Source organism: Chionomys nivalis, chromosome 2 (genome assembly GCF_950005125.1).
Source record: "Chionomys nivalis chromosome 2, mChiNiv1.1, whole genome shotgun sequence".
In the NCBI taxonomy this organism is placed as follows: Eukaryota; Metazoa; Chordata; class Mammalia; order Rodentia; family Cricetidae; genus Chionomys; species Chionomys nivalis.
In genome coordinates, this window is record NC_080087.1 from 58849061 (window position 1) to 58863969 (window position 14909).

The 14909-nt window shown below is 46.6% G+C and overlaps 2 protein-coding genes across 2 annotated transcripts in view; one reads left to right on the forward strand and one right to left on the reverse strand.

Moving 5' to 3' along the window:
• Positions 1-5724, forward strand: part of Rtn4ip1 (reticulon 4 interacting protein 1) — a 43587-nt gene extending 37863 nt beyond the window's left edge. Inside the window, exon 9 of the mRNA XM_057762612.1 lies at positions 5318-5724. Within this exon, the coding sequence (XP_057618595.1) occupies positions 5318-5425 (108 nt within the window). The 3' untranslated portion in view covers positions 5426-5724. The remainder of the gene's footprint in view (positions 1-5317) is intronic.
• A 3477-nt stretch (positions 5725-9201) lies between these two features.
• Positions 9202-14909, reverse strand: part of Crybg1 (crystallin beta-gamma domain containing 1) — a 195187-nt gene continuing 189479 nt past the window's right edge. Inside the window, exons 21-22 of the mRNA XM_057762700.1 lie at positions 14527-14689; positions 9202-9796 (exon numbers count right to left, since the gene is read on the reverse strand). Coding sequence (XP_057618683.1) covers positions 9708-9796; positions 14527-14689 — 252 coding nt within the window. The 3' untranslated portion in view covers positions 9202-9707. The remainder of the gene's footprint in view (positions 9797-14526; positions 14690-14909) is intronic.

Sequence of the window (14909 nt, forward strand, 5' to 3'; positions counted from 1 at the left end):
GTAACAAAAAGTAAGATGTGTTTATACCATTGGTTAGCATAGGTTAGAAAGAGAAACCTTGGTACCTCTCTACTGTCCTCAGTAGGCAGATGCTGGTAAGGATGACTCTGTATTGGGGGAAAATATTGATTTACATTTGTCTCTCTATGCACATTAGTTTCTGATTGAAACAGACTACCACAAGCACCATGGTGTAAAGTAACACACATTTATTATGATCTTGAAAGTCGGCAGTTTAAAATGGTGGGGCAGATCTGGCTTCCTCCTGGAGGCAGAATTGCTTGCTTGCCTTCTATAGGCTTTAGTGGCCACAGGCATTCTGAGACCTGCCTTATTCTTCTAAGGATCCTAAGATTCTACTTTATTGACCCGAGGTGATCTGCTTGGGTACCCTTGCCCTAATCACGTCTGCAGAGCCTTTTGCCACTTTTTGTCACAGGCCTAGGGAATTCGGGTGTGAATGTTTTGGGTAGGGCCAGTATTCTGACTGATCTAATGCACAGTGTTCTTGGAATGTTGGTTGTTCTTGAAGAGGGAAACTAGATGACTGGAAGTCAAGTATGGAAGAAAGACGTTTTATTTCATTATGATTATTATGATTATTAAAAATATTTCTTAGCCTTGAGCTCCTAGGCTCAAGTCATCCTCTTACTTCAGCCGCATGAGTGGATGGGATAACAGGCATGAGCCACCTACCTAGTTCCTACTGATTGATTGATTGATTGATTGATTGATTGATTGATTTGGACAAGGTCTTGATATGTAGCCCTGACTGACCTAGAACTCTCTATGTAAACCAGGTAGTATTAAATTCAGAGATTAAAGGCCTGCACCATACCTGGCCCCTTTTAACCATTTTGCATATCCTTATTTGCACAGTGTATTCTTCACACGATATTTTGTTTGCTTTTGGTTTTTGAGACAGGGTCTCTCAATGTAGTCCTGGCTTTCCTGGAATTCACTATGTAGCTCTGGCTGGCATCGAACTCACAGAGATTCAGCCTCCTGCACCAGCATGCCCGGCTTCTTCATGACATTTTAAGAACCCTTTTGTCATGTACTTAATGTTCACAGGTCTCTTCAGAATTCTAGTTGACCACTTAGGTTTGGTTGAGCATCAGTGTCGTCGTCCCAGAGTTTGCCGTTTCTTTGTATTCACTGCTTGAGTTCAGTCTGTACCGTCTGCTGAGGACTCCTACTGCTCTGTTCCACAGGTCTGCTGTGAATAGTTAACCTCCTCGTCAGCATTGTCCGCTAGCTCTTTCTGTGGTGGTGGAAATGTCCATCCTCTCGGTCAGCAGGTAGCCACTAAACCATTTGTGACTACTGAGTATTAGGAGTATGGCTAGTGTAGCCAGGAGACCGACATTTCCATTTTGGTTACTCTCTTGATTAAATTTGAACTAGTCGCATGTATTTAGAGGCCACTGTATTAGACATACAGCTTCGAAAGGGAGTGCACTGAGCTCTGAGGTGGATGACTTCCAGCCCCTCTTGGAGGCCAAGCTTCAGGCTTCATACTGCAGCTGGGTCCTGCTCCATGGGGAGAACACAGTAGTTTGAGAACAGGTCATGAGAACCACCAGAGGAGGGTTAGCGTGCCTGGTATTCCAGCGTCTCATCGCAGCCTTAATGCTTCTCAATTCCTTTTATTTTTTCCCCTTTTTGTTTTCTTTTGAAAGAAGGTTCTAGGCCTCACTTTGTAACCCAGGCTAGCCTCGAATTCTTAGTGCTTTCATGTCTAGCTCCTGGCTCTGGGGTCACATGTGTGACCATCATGCCTGACTTTTCTGATTTTTTCTAAGCTCTTGAGGTTTTTTCCATGAGAACGATACCGAGTTCCTCCACTCCCGTGGCTGGAAAGGAGTGCTTCCTGGAATCTCTTCTGATGGGTACATTTAATATCTCAGAGCACACCATCCCTCATCTGTCCCACACCTATCTTCCAGTTTTAATGTTACTTTGCAGACTCAGGAAGTACCCAAGAAACAGCCAACTAGAACAAACCTCACCTTTTCCTTTTGCTGTCTTCTCAGCTCTGGGGGTTTTGAGTTAGCATCCTCCCTTATATTGACAGGCCTAACAGAAACTGGGGTGTAACTCCCAGAGAGGGCTCTGGGACTGTGGTCCTAGTGCCCATTAACAGAGATGTGGATTTGGACTTAAACCAGGAGCTCTTGAATCTTCCATGGTATCTGCATCTGTTGGTTCATCTTCATGTACCTCATCTTCTGATATCTGCAGCTTCTGTGCCTGGGGGCTGTGCCTATAGAGGATGAGGAGCTTAGGGAAATGTGGACAGACCGACTCCCAGCCCACCTTCGTCCCATTGGGCATATAGTCAGGTATCCCAGGTCCTCACTTTGGCTGTTCTCCTGCGAGCTCTGGCTTTGCGTGAACCACACAACTGCTGGGTTTCAGCGTCCTGTTCTGATCAGCAGCTTAGCTCAGATGCTCATCCCCTCTAGCTCTTAGCTGCCCCTCAGAGGCGTGCCCAGTGGCTGTAAACAGCAGTGCTGTTGAATGGTGGTCATACTTGGGAAGGGTGATGTTCTTGGTGTTAAGGCAACAAGTCGTAGATCCCAGTCCTGTTTAAGGAAGGGGAGGTGCATGCTGGAGACCCCACACTTGCCTCCCACACCGAATAAGGGCTGCTGCTGTGGGTGGTTCCTGAATGACCACCTGTGATCCCCGGGTGTCTGTGCAGCGGGAAGTGTGGCCTTGCGCCTGCCTGATTTATAACAGGGCTCCGCATGCCAAGTGGACTATAGCAGTGTCATCACATAAACGTCCCCACCTCACTGTGAGTAACCTTTTCCCCTCTCTGGAGTTTAACTCTGATCCCTTTCTCTTTCACAAACACGCATTCTAGGTCCAGAGTGAGGCTGTGCATAGACACTGTCTCATGATCCAGTTAATCTCCCTGTACTCACATATCCTGACTGTAATTTGAAGGCCACCCTCCCCCCTTTTCTTCTCATTGTCACTTACAGGAATTGCTGAATGACTCATTATGCCACAGTCAGCCCTCTCGGGCTCTTTGTCACAAAGGGCCTGCCCAGCCAGATTAAAGTGTGCAGCCGCTGCAGTGGCCCAGTCAGCAAGTTGGCTCTGTGGCTTCGGCAGAAAGCTCTGAAGGGAGCCTGGCATGACGGCTCAGGCCGTGTGTTCTGGGTGGAGTCTGCTTTGTATACTGTGCTAGGCTAGTGCTTTGCAGGGAGAGGTGTAGTGAACCTGGTAGGCTGAGAGCTTATATGGGTGGCAGCCTCGGTACGTGAGAGTCAGCAGAAAGGCCCAGGGACTCCTGCAGAAGTGTGCACGCCTCTCTGGAACTTACTCAGAGCAATCCAGAGTCTGAGTCCACTGTACCAAGAGGCAGTGGAGGATGTGTTTGAAGTGTGGGCGTGGGTCATTCATTTACCAGTTAAGTGGTATCTAGTACACAGCATCCTGGAGCTCTAAGGAGAGTGCTGGAACAGCCCAAGTGCCTTCTTCTCTTACCAGAGAAGGCAGCTCAGGTCAGCTCTGAATGTGTTCCTGTGGTGTTGTGGAAGGATCTGAGGGCCTACTCAGTGTGTTGGGGACTATCAGTTAGTGATACCCTCCATAGACAGGGTACCACAGCATCTGTCACTGCTGGGGCTCAATGCAGGGCTTAGAGACCAGATCCTCAGCTGACACAGGGAAGGCAGGCAGGATTCAGGCTGTGATGACTCACTGTCATCTCCAGCTCCTTTCCCTTCCTTCCTGGGTGGAGATGAAAAGCAGCAGATGATAGTGGCCAGCTCTGGGCAGTGCTGAGAGCAGTGGCTGGGACACTTGGGCACACTGACTCGGTTCGGTGACCCTAAGTTTCATAAGATGGGAGTGGCCTCCACTCTGAAGGTATGTAACTTGGGTAGTCCACCATGGGAGCACTTCCGCTCTACTGTGAGTCTGAGCTTGCAGTGATCTGCAGATGCAGAAGAATCATCAGCTCATGGGAGGAGGAGCGTGTGGTGCCTGAGAAGCTCTGAAAGCCACGTCAGAGGACATGACATCAGATGTGTCCAAACATCATAAAATATGACTTCCTCTTGTCAAAGGAAAAGGGTAGTTTAGGCTGTGCGTCACTGTGTGCCTTGTGGCAGCTGACCCTTGTCAGTGGAGCTGTGAGAAGCAGTCCAGTGTTGTGTCCGGTGGACACACACTCTTTCTGCTAGACATTTGGAAGGAAGCGTTTAGGTTGACTTCTGCCTGGACCTGCTTTCAGGAGACTTCTGCCAGTGCTGAGGAACTGTAAAGGTAGCCAGCATTACCCAGATGCCACTGAGCTGACTGAGCTGGTGGTTCCTCATCCTGTATCTTGTAAGACTTGTGGGCTGCTGAGTGGAGCTCCCCACGCCCAGAGAGCTCACATAGGACGCCTGCTTTCTACCTCATGGCTTTTCATTTTAGAGCCTTAGTTAAGCACCCATTACATATTGGTATTATAGATATATAAAGATACACAGATGCTTTCTGCTCTGATTAAATATGTATGCATGTATTTAAGACTAGAAAACAAACTACGTGTGTGTGCACACCTGTGAGGGGAGTACAGAGATGCATGCAGCAAGGGCCTTGCTACTTCCTGCACAGCTAAGAAACACAACAGAGACTTGCACTCACTGTAGTAATTGCAGGCTTTGAGGGGGCTCAGTGGCTCCTAGAGCAGCTCAGAAAAACACACTGCAGGTGGGGGATAGAAAGGGCTGTGAGGCCAGGGGTGCACAATTGCAGATGTGAGGCTAACACAGATAACAGCATACAGCGTTAGAAAATGACAGGGAGGCCCAGTTGGATGGCTCAGTGGAATAGTACTTGCCAAGTGAAGCCAAAGCCCACTTTGATAGCCAGAACCCAGAAGGGTCAGAAGGAGAGAACCGACTCCCAAAAATTGTCCTCTATTTTCTACGTGCACCAGACAGCACATGTGTGTCCATACCCACAGCACTCAAACCACATGCACACACTAATAAATAAAATAGAATTTTCAAAAAATGAAAATGCCAAGCAGCATGAGGTTAGGATGTAGTGTGTCTTGGAAAGTCGGGTTTGGGAGCTCTTGAAGGGTTCTGAGTAGGAATGACAGCGTTACTGGGGAGTAAGATGGAGTAAAGGTGAAACAGTAAACTTGGAGAGGAGGGATGGGGAGGGGGAGAGGCAGCTGGAGCCCTGCCCTCAGCACATGGCAGAGAGCCCTTGAGACAGTCATTGAAAGATATCTACAGACACCGTCTGCCTCAGAAAGCGTAGGTCTCTTTATCACCCTGTTGTCTCTTCTTGTGTTTTGTAGATTCGGCCAGTTATTGAACAAACCTTCCCCTTTTCTGAAGTCCCAGCAGCCTTCCTGAAGGTGGAAAGAGGCCACGCCCGGGGGAAGACTGTGGTTAACGTTATTTAAATAAACATGTGCTTGCCAGGGGTTGCTGCTCTCTTCTCACTGAGTGCCTGTGATCCAGACATTTAGTCCCCAATAGATATTTTTCCAAGTTAGATTTTAAGTTTCGTGATATGTTTCTAAACCTAAATATGGCCAGTGAGACAGCTCAGTAGGTAAAGGTGCTGGCAGTGCAAACGTAGCTCCCTGAGTTCACTCCCTGGGACCCACATGGAGGGAGGAGAGGAAAAAACCGGCTCCACAGAATTGCTTTCTGACCTCCTCCCCACTCCACGCATGTACCTCTGCAATGATAATGAAAATAAATGTTTGTTTTTCTGTTGTGTGTGTGTGTGTGTGTGTGTGTGTGTGTGTGGGCACATGTGCAATGGTATGCTACCGTTGAGTGCTCAGTTCTTTCCTTCTACCGTGTAGCTTCTGGGTACAGAACTCCAGTTCTCAGGCTTGGTGGCAGGTATCTTTACCTGCTGAGTCATCTCACTGGCTCAATAAAGAACATTTTAAAAATATGTATTTTAAAAAAGTACTTTTAATAGCCAAGCAGTGGTAGTGCACACCTTTAATCCGAACATTCAAGAGGCAGAGGCCCGTGGATCTCTGTGAGTTTGAGGCCAGTCTGTCTATAGAGTGAGTTCCAGGACAGCCAGGACTACACAGAGAAACCCATCTCTAAAAAACTTTTTAAAAATAATTTATTTTTCACATACTTTGATTTGAAGATGTCAGATCCCCTGGAACTGGAGTCACAGATAGTTGTGAGCTGCCGTGTAGGTGTTTGGGATTGAGCCGGGTCCTCTGGAGCCTCTTCACCACCGAGCCATCTCTCCAGCCTCTATGCCGTTCACCACTGAGCCATCTCTCCAGCCTCTATGCTGTTCACCACTGAGCCATCTCTCCAGCCTCCACGCCGTCTTTGTTTGTTTTCTTAAGCTGCCCTTTCACCCAGCTTTTCAGATTCCTGGGCCTTCTTGCAGCTCAGACTCCATCATCTTAATGTCTGTGAGATTCTAAAATGTCAGCGTGAAGAACTTAATTTCCTCTCCAATTCATCAGTGATGCTTTTCCTAACTGGCTGCTATAGGTTGGGTCAGAAACATCTCCCAAAGACCCATGTGTGCATCATACACATGCGACAACATTGGGAGGTGGTAGAACCTTTACTAGTTGGGAGCTAGGGGGAAGAAGTAGGGAGGTGGCACTGGAGGAGACAGCAGGACCCAGTTCTTCCCACCTCTATGTCCTGATCACCCGTGGACAAGCCTCTGGAGCATTTTCTTGATTGACAATTGACGCGAATGGCCCAGCCCACTGTGGGAGGTGCCATTCCTGGGCTAGGTACTCCTGGAGTGTATAAAGAACCAAACTGAGTAAGCTAAAAAGGGGGCAAGCCAGCCAGCAGCATTTCCCCGTGGCCTCTGCTTTAATTCCCACCACCAGGTTCCTTTCTGCCTTGAGTTCCTGTCTGCCCTGACTTCCTTCCACAGTGGACGGTAATCTGTGAAGTGAACTAAATCTCCCTCACATCCCAAGTTTGGTTTTGGTCACTGATTTATCACAGCAATGGAAACATAGGTAAGACAGAAACTGGAATCGGGTATGGTTTTTTGGGTTTTTTGTTTTTTTTCCTGTGAGAGACCTGACCAGGTTGTTTGGCAAGAATCTGTGGACATGTGTGGACCTTTGGATTGGAAAAACCATTGAGGACCTGAAGCTTAATGGGCTGTTCTGTGGGAGCTTGGGAGATAGGTTTAGCTAAAAGAAAGTCACATGATTGGCCCGCGAAGTTCAGAGGGAAGCCAAGACTATCTATTAGAGCCCACAGTTCAGAGACTTGGACATTTAAAAAGACATTGGTTTTTGGTTCTTTGTTTTCTTTAAGAGAACTTGACTTATAAAGTGTTGAGAAATTTTAAAGACTGGCACCTATAAAGTTATATTGTATAAAATATAAATGTTTTATATTGTGATATTAATATTGGCATGGCATTTTGGGTACAAAAGAGAAAGGGAAGGTTATAGTGACTAGTGACCTTGAATTCCTAGTCCTCCAGCCTTCAACCATAAAGTGTTGGGATTATGGATTTATGCTAGCACACCTGGCTTAAGTTTTGTACATTAGCCGGACTTCTTTCAGCAGCTGGACACTGCTACTGCCCACTATTTTCTGACCTCATGTGGCTTACCAGTAAGTCTGTCATTCTTGAATCTTGTTCAAGGTGTTTGTTGCTGTTTTATAATCATCTTCATTGCTGTACCTTAATAATTGCTTCTAGCCTTTCATGTACATAGACTTTTTTGGAGAAACTCTCCACTCCATGTATTCCTATTAGATACCTGTTTAGTATTAGGTTGCTTGGATGTGGAGTTTCCTCTAAAGTCACTCTAGAATTTCCTCAGTACAATTGTTTTTATTAATTTTACACATATGAGTGTTTTTGCCTGTCTGTATATAAGTGTACCATATGCATGCAGTGTTTGCAGAGGCCAGACAGGGGCATCAGATCCCTTGTATCTGGGAAGGTATAGGTATTATACCCTTCTTTCTAATTGGCTGATGATATGTATGGTCAAGCCGATGCAAACACAGCAGCCTTGCAAGCCATTCTTTACAACCGCATTGGAAATGCCAGTGCCACTCGACTTTTGTCTATCTGGGAGTCCTCAGTTCTTGTCCCAGAGAGCTCCCAGGTGGCAGTGCATTAAATCCTTGAGTGCACTGGTGAGCGCTCCTAAAGGTGGCTAAGAAGTGCCTGCAGTTAACCCATGACTCTCAGCTGTGTTGGAGGAAGGCTAAATTGATTCCAGGATTTTACCACATGGCTAGCCAGGAATAAGTTTATTCAAGAGATAAAATCAAACAGGCTTTTGATAGGATATGTTACCCCACCATACTCTAGCAACATACACAAAAGGCCTATAGTAAGAGATGTACATAAAAGAAGACAGACATGCTAAATGCTCTTTTTGTGCTTAAGCTGCAGAGAAACTATTTGGATGAGCACACTTGCCTGCTGTTGGATCCAAACAGGCTCAAGCAGGTGAAGCAGAAGTGGACTTGTTCAGCCCCTGACAAGAGCGCCAATCTTGTGATAAGAACAAAATGAGGAAGATGTTCTAAGAAAATGTCTGGCAATTTTGCTCAAAAGTACAATGTCCTAGGCCGGGCGGTGGTGGCGCACGCCTTTAATCCCAGCACTTGGGAGGCAGAGGCAGGTGGATCTCTGTGAGTTCGAGACCAGCCTGGTCTACAAGAGCTAGTTCCAGGACAGGCTCCAAAACCACAGAGAAACCCTGTCTCGAAAAACTTAAAAAAAAAAAAAAAAAAAAAAAAAAAAAAAAAAAAGTACAATGTCCTGTTTGAGCAGCAGAGTCTGGGCCAGTCTATCAGGACAGTTGTTCCCCAACTGCCTGCAGAGGTCTGGGTCTCTGCACTAACACTGCACAGAGCCCTTGGGATCTCTCCCTCACTCGCTATAGAAGTAACCCTCGCCTGCCGCTACCACATCTGCTTCCAGAAGGGAGGTCCCGCTGTCTTCAGATCCGCAGCAGTCCTGCTGGTGGCCCTGGGACCACCAGGCTGAAAGCTCAAGGTTTAGCCAAAGTTATAGAATATGCTCCCACATTCTAGGTAGGTGACAAAGTCAGGGTTAATAAATTAGGCCATAATACTGTCCCCATAGCAGCTGTAGGGAAGGCAATAAACTATGTGTGACACTCGAGGACAGCCCACAAGAGAACTAAAATAACCCGGGTTCTGCTCATGAGCTGACATCAACATGAACATTTACAAATTTATTCATTTTGAACATTAACTGAAAATAGTGTTTTGTTTATACTCGCTAAACTCCTTGGAACATGTCTGAGTATATAGAAGTTTCCCAATCTGCCATCCAGCGCTAAATGTTAAGGCAGTGGATCAGAAGTCTGGCAAAGCAGCCTCCGATGCTAAGTCTTCTGACAAGCAATCTGAGGGAATCCAGGCTTCAACACTCAGAGGTCTTGTCTCCTCTTGTCTCTGGAAATAAGTTACAACGTGGTCTTGATCTTTAGAACATCTACACCCAAAACCTGTTTAAGGAGTTACTGAGAAAACCCAAGGCAAGAAACAAGAACAGCAAACTATTGGCTTCAAATTCAAACGACTTTGAAAAGATAATTTCCCTGCCATAGCCTTCGGTCCACTTTCCACTTGGCTTCTCCATCAGTGCATCAGCTCTGTAATTTTATTTTTCTTCAATACGGTGGCCAGAAGAGCTGTAAACACTCCTGCATTCTCGGTTCAGGGTCACAGGACCATGGCTTCCCACACTTGTGTTAACTTCTCTGTGTTCACTGTGTTGAGGATGATGTGGTTTTGATCGTACTGCGCACCTCCTGGATGAGAGACAAAAGTGAGAACTGTGCCGGGGAGAAGGGAGGAAGTATGCCAAGCACGGGAAAATGAGAGTGAACCCGGAACAAAAGGGTTGTAGAGAAGTTCCGGCACCCAGGGGACGAGGTCAGCTTGCTGGGGTGTGGGTAAAGTCCATCTAGGGGACCAGCATCTTCACACAGCCCATCTTGCCTTCTGATTCTCCATTTTCTACCCAGCTCTAATAGGCCACTCTACTGTTATCACGTCTGAAATGGGGCCATAGGGAAAAGTCTAGGGAAAGGAAAAGCAAAGATGCTATACAGATGTACTTGGGGAGATCATGGATGTGATATCCTCGTGAACAGGCAGGCACACATGATGCCAGTGCAGAGAAAGGCTGCAGGGCAGGCAGACAGAGGCAATGAGTTCTGCTCACATAATGAAAATAGCTGCCACTAGGTTACAGGTTTGAATGACACCCGGATGCATGCACAGGACACAGAAGACTCCCACTGCTCGGAACTTGGGTATATGAAGTAACGTGGGGTGCCGCTGTAAGAAGCCTGTACTTCTCTTACCAGGATGTTTGAGGGGCCTTTCCAAGAGTACTTAGTGAAAGCAGGAGGCTCTTTAGTGTTAGAAGCAGCAGTATCCTCTTTCAGCCAAAATATCATTAAAACAGAAAGGGCTGTCTGATCTGCCTTTTCTGCTTCAGCAGAAGCCTCTCCACCAAGGACCTCTTGGAAATGAATATGGGTGCAGGGTACAGCTGGTCCCAAAATCATGTTTCATCCTCAAAGCAAAGAAACAAGATTCTCTTCTCCTTTGAAACATTTAGAGCATGAAAAGGTTCTGAAAGAGTAGCTGGGGAAGAGCTCATCTCTTCATTCTTTAAGGAACGGGCTTCCTGTCACTCAGCACCCATAGTGCTCAGTAGTTAGGAGTCATGCAGAACACAGGGAATGGGAAGACTTCCAAGCCTCCCATTCAGCCCCCAGAAAACCCTGCACTCTCCATCAAGATAGCTGTTGGTTGAAGAGATGGCTCAGCAGTTAAGAGCACTTCTTGTTCTTGCAGAGGACCTGGGTTTGATTACCAGCGCCATTGGGGTGGCTCAAAAATCATCCACAACTCCTGTTCCAGAGAGTCCAGTGCCCTCTTCTGACCTCGGAGGACACCAGGCACTCAAAAGGTGCATAGGCATACATACAAGTAAAACAGTCATACATATTAATAAATCTAAAAAAGGGATTAAAAAGACCCCAACTGATCCAAGAGTTCAGAGAGTATTAAAGACAATGTTTTCATCTACAGGATTCTGTTGCCTTAACATCCTTTCCGTGTATACCCAGTGCCATAGAATCACTAAACCTACAAAGTTCTTGTGAAATAATGTGACTAATTCTTTTGCCTTTGAGAAGAATTTAAAGCATGCTAGGCTTTTTTTTTTCTTTTAGAAAACATTTCTATTTGAATGATGCAGAAGACAGGTGAATAGTTAAATGGCTGTAAAAGCAAAACCCTTCTCTTTGCCACGTGTTTAGAGACAGCTAGGAAGACGACGCTTCCCTGAAGGCCAGGTCTCTGGTGTGCAAGTGATGTAAGCCAGGTCACCCTAGGGTGGCGGTCCTGACACCTATGTCACCTGTGTGTTCTGAGGTGACACCCACACCTGCCCGTCTGTCTGAGAAAGGTACTATTGCCACAGGAGTTCTTGTGCACAGAACTGAGGAGTAATTTGAAAGAAATTTTAATCTTAATTAAAATAAATCACTGGTATTCCCTTAAATGGCAGCTTATACTAGAAAGATGCAGTTGGGAGGCTTGTAACCCCACACGTGGCTGAGGCAGAAAGATTACAGACTTAAGGCCAGCAAAGGACAAAAAAAAGATATTGCCTGGGGTTATCCTTTTTGTTCTGGTTCACTTTTAGTTTCTGTGCTTTCTGTAGTTTGATTTGCCTGTTCAGTACACAGTCCTACCAGGCTTTTGATGTCTTTGAACTGAGTGTGAGTCAGCTTCCACTGTTGTCACGGGACACCCGGTCTGGAATCATACTAACTACAACAACTCGCTCCCCAAACACAAGGCAAGAAGAAAGACTCATCTAGTAAGTCCTGTAGTTTTAGTAGGTAACAAATGAAAACCACAGGCGCCTACTAAGTACAGAAGCGTGGAGAGCTGTGTCTGCACTTCTCTTGCGAGCGTGCTGGCCATGCAGCCTGCTCTCCTGTCCAGAAGGTGGCACCATGCTCCCACATTCTGAGAAAGCTAAGTTCATGGGAGCAGGAAAGCAACTATTGCATTGCTGTAGTGGACACTGAGAACCCACAGACCTATGGGCCAGTACCCACACTCCAGAGGCTGCGACTGATATCTGTGAATGCTAGAGTAAAACTCTAGAGAGGAGTTCCATGGAGAGTAGAGCCAGCCATTTTCCTCACTGTGATACCCAGTGTCTAATACAGAGCCTAAGACTGAAGACTAAAATAAATGCCCTAAGAACTACAGTGACCTCAGCCCTGGACCTAGGACGCTAATCCCATTGGAGAAACACCAATGCTCAGCTGCATTGGGGGAACTGAACATTGTGATTCCCCTCCTGTCCCTGTAACATTTACCCAAATACTCCATCTTTCCAATGGGGAGGTACGATTAGGAATTAAACCAAGCATTCTGTTACCAAGCTACAATCCCAGCCTCGCTGGTGGTTTTGAAACTTATCTTGTGCAGGCAGTCCTATAAGGGTAAATAAAGGCCGCTCTGGGTCAGATGTTCTCAAATGGTTCATCCAGGAGATGGATGTGTACATCTTGTCTGTGTACAGATGCAGTGTAGGAGGCATGGTCTCTAGAGCTGGTCATTTCTCATACCCAAGGGTGCCACTGCGTTTTATGTGCGATTCCTACGCAATCAGTAGTCACATTGTTTAAGTTTTGATGCTCTCTGCTTCTGCCTTCCTTCAGTCTGTTCGCTTGCCTCTCTGAGCGCTATTAGGCTCCTCGGGTTCTTTGTGTCTGTTCTGACTGGTAAGTGGGCTGCCACCCCTACCTACCTGAACCACCAGGGCTGCAAAGCACCTGCTTTCTGTGCAGTTACCAGTGCCCCTGGTGTTACCACTGTATCTTTGCCCTGACTTCCATTTTCAATGGCAGCTTTGGCCCAGACCTCTGACTAAAGTAAAAACTGAGCTAAATTCTGGCAGCGATTTAGAAGCATGGGTAGTGTAGTGTGGCCACACAAACAGTTCACTGCTACAACCTTTCCTGATAGGGAAAAGAGTGCATTAATCACTGAAGGCACTGAAGGCTGTGGCAGAGTAAATACCTGGAATTCTAGAGCTTAGGAGGTGGGTGGGCTGCCAGAGACAAGGGCAGCTTGGGCTAGAGAGTGACCTCCTGTCGCAAAGCTAAAATACAGTAACTATAATGAACAAATAAATTCTAAAGCATCCTAGTGTGTGGTTAAGCTTGCCTTAATAGACTTGAAAACGGCAACAGTGCCCACTCGCTGAGGTCCCGTATGTCGTTTAGGTTGGTTTCACCTAGTGTTTTAAGTCACCGTCAGTGGTACTGTGATTCTCAAACCATCACTGTCACCAACACCCAGGAACTTGTTAGAAGAGCACACTTGAGGGCCCCACCTTCAAACCTCCTGAATCAGTAACTCTATAGACGAAGCCAGTAGACTGTTTTTACACTCTCTTAGCCCCAGAAGACCACGGGCCCAGCTTTTTCTTCCCAAGCACCATGAGTTCACTTTAGACTAGTTTTACTGAAATTTCATTAACTTATATTGAAATCCTCTAGGCTGTATGGGATGGTTATTTTGGTTGTCAACTTGGCTACATCTGGAATTAACACCCCAAAATGGCTGGGCACACCTGCGTGATTTTTGCTTAATTAAGTCACTTGAAGTGGGAAGAGCCACTTTGAATCCATATCTTTGAGATTAGAAGACCCACAATATTGGACTAGACCTTCTGCTGGAAGCCTGTATAACAGCAGCTCTATTCCAAGACCGTTGGAAAACAGATATTTACATCACGATTTGTAACAGCAGCAAAATTACAGTTATGAGGTAGGGACAAAATAATTTTAAGGTTGGAGCTCACCACACACAAGGAGCTGTATTAAAGAGTCGCAGCATCAGGGAGGTTGAGAACCACTGCTCTATAAGGACATGGAAGAAGGACGCCTCCTTTGCCTGCTTGCTCTTGCCCTGGCTAGCAGGTTCATCCCTTCACTGGCATCGGATCCCACTTCTTCGGGATCCCAGCATACACTGACAACCAGCTGAGGCCTCCAGCCTCGTGGACTGAACAACCACGGATTCCTGGACCTTCCTCTGGATTGGCTGACCAGTCTGTAAGTCATTCTAACAAATACCCTTTCTCTCTCTATAGAAAGAGTCGTTCTATAAGTTCTGTTACTCTAGAGAACCCTAATACACTGCAGTTCCTTCTAGAACTAGGGTTTTTTCAATGAAAAGCTACCTTTATGTACATGAGAACCATCAGCTACACTGGACCCGATATAGCCTCAGCCTCGCACTGCAGTAAAAACAGGGCTGGGGCTATAGCTCAGTAAGCACAGGCTCAGCATATGTCAGGCCCTTGGTTCAATTCCCACAACAACAACAAACGGTCCCTGGAGCCAGCAGTGTATTGGTAGCACAGCCAGCATGTTACAACAGGCTTTTCCTTAACCAGAGAACGGAGCGTTACCACAGGGAAACGCGCAGTGCTTACCTTTCACGTCCAAGACTAGATTTGGCTTCATCTTGCTGTAGATCCTGCCATCGGACTTCATGCACCAGAACTGACTGTCGACATTCTGATCAAGGGCCAGCCCCAGCTTAGAGCCAGACGTGACGAGGCTGCCGACGATCGTCAGGCAGCAGTCTTCCGCTATCTGCTTGGGAAACAACAGTCTGTCTTAGGACACGCTGCCGTCTCACAGTCCCTGGCTGGCTTCACTCCACATGAGCCACTGCCGCTTTGAGCTGGAGTAGCTGAAGCCAGACAAGAGGCCCTCTATTTCAGATGACACGGTGGCGGTGAGTTCTCAATTCTCATGCACTCTGAGACTTGTAAGACTCGCTGTGACCATTAAGAGAAGCCTCGTGGGGACC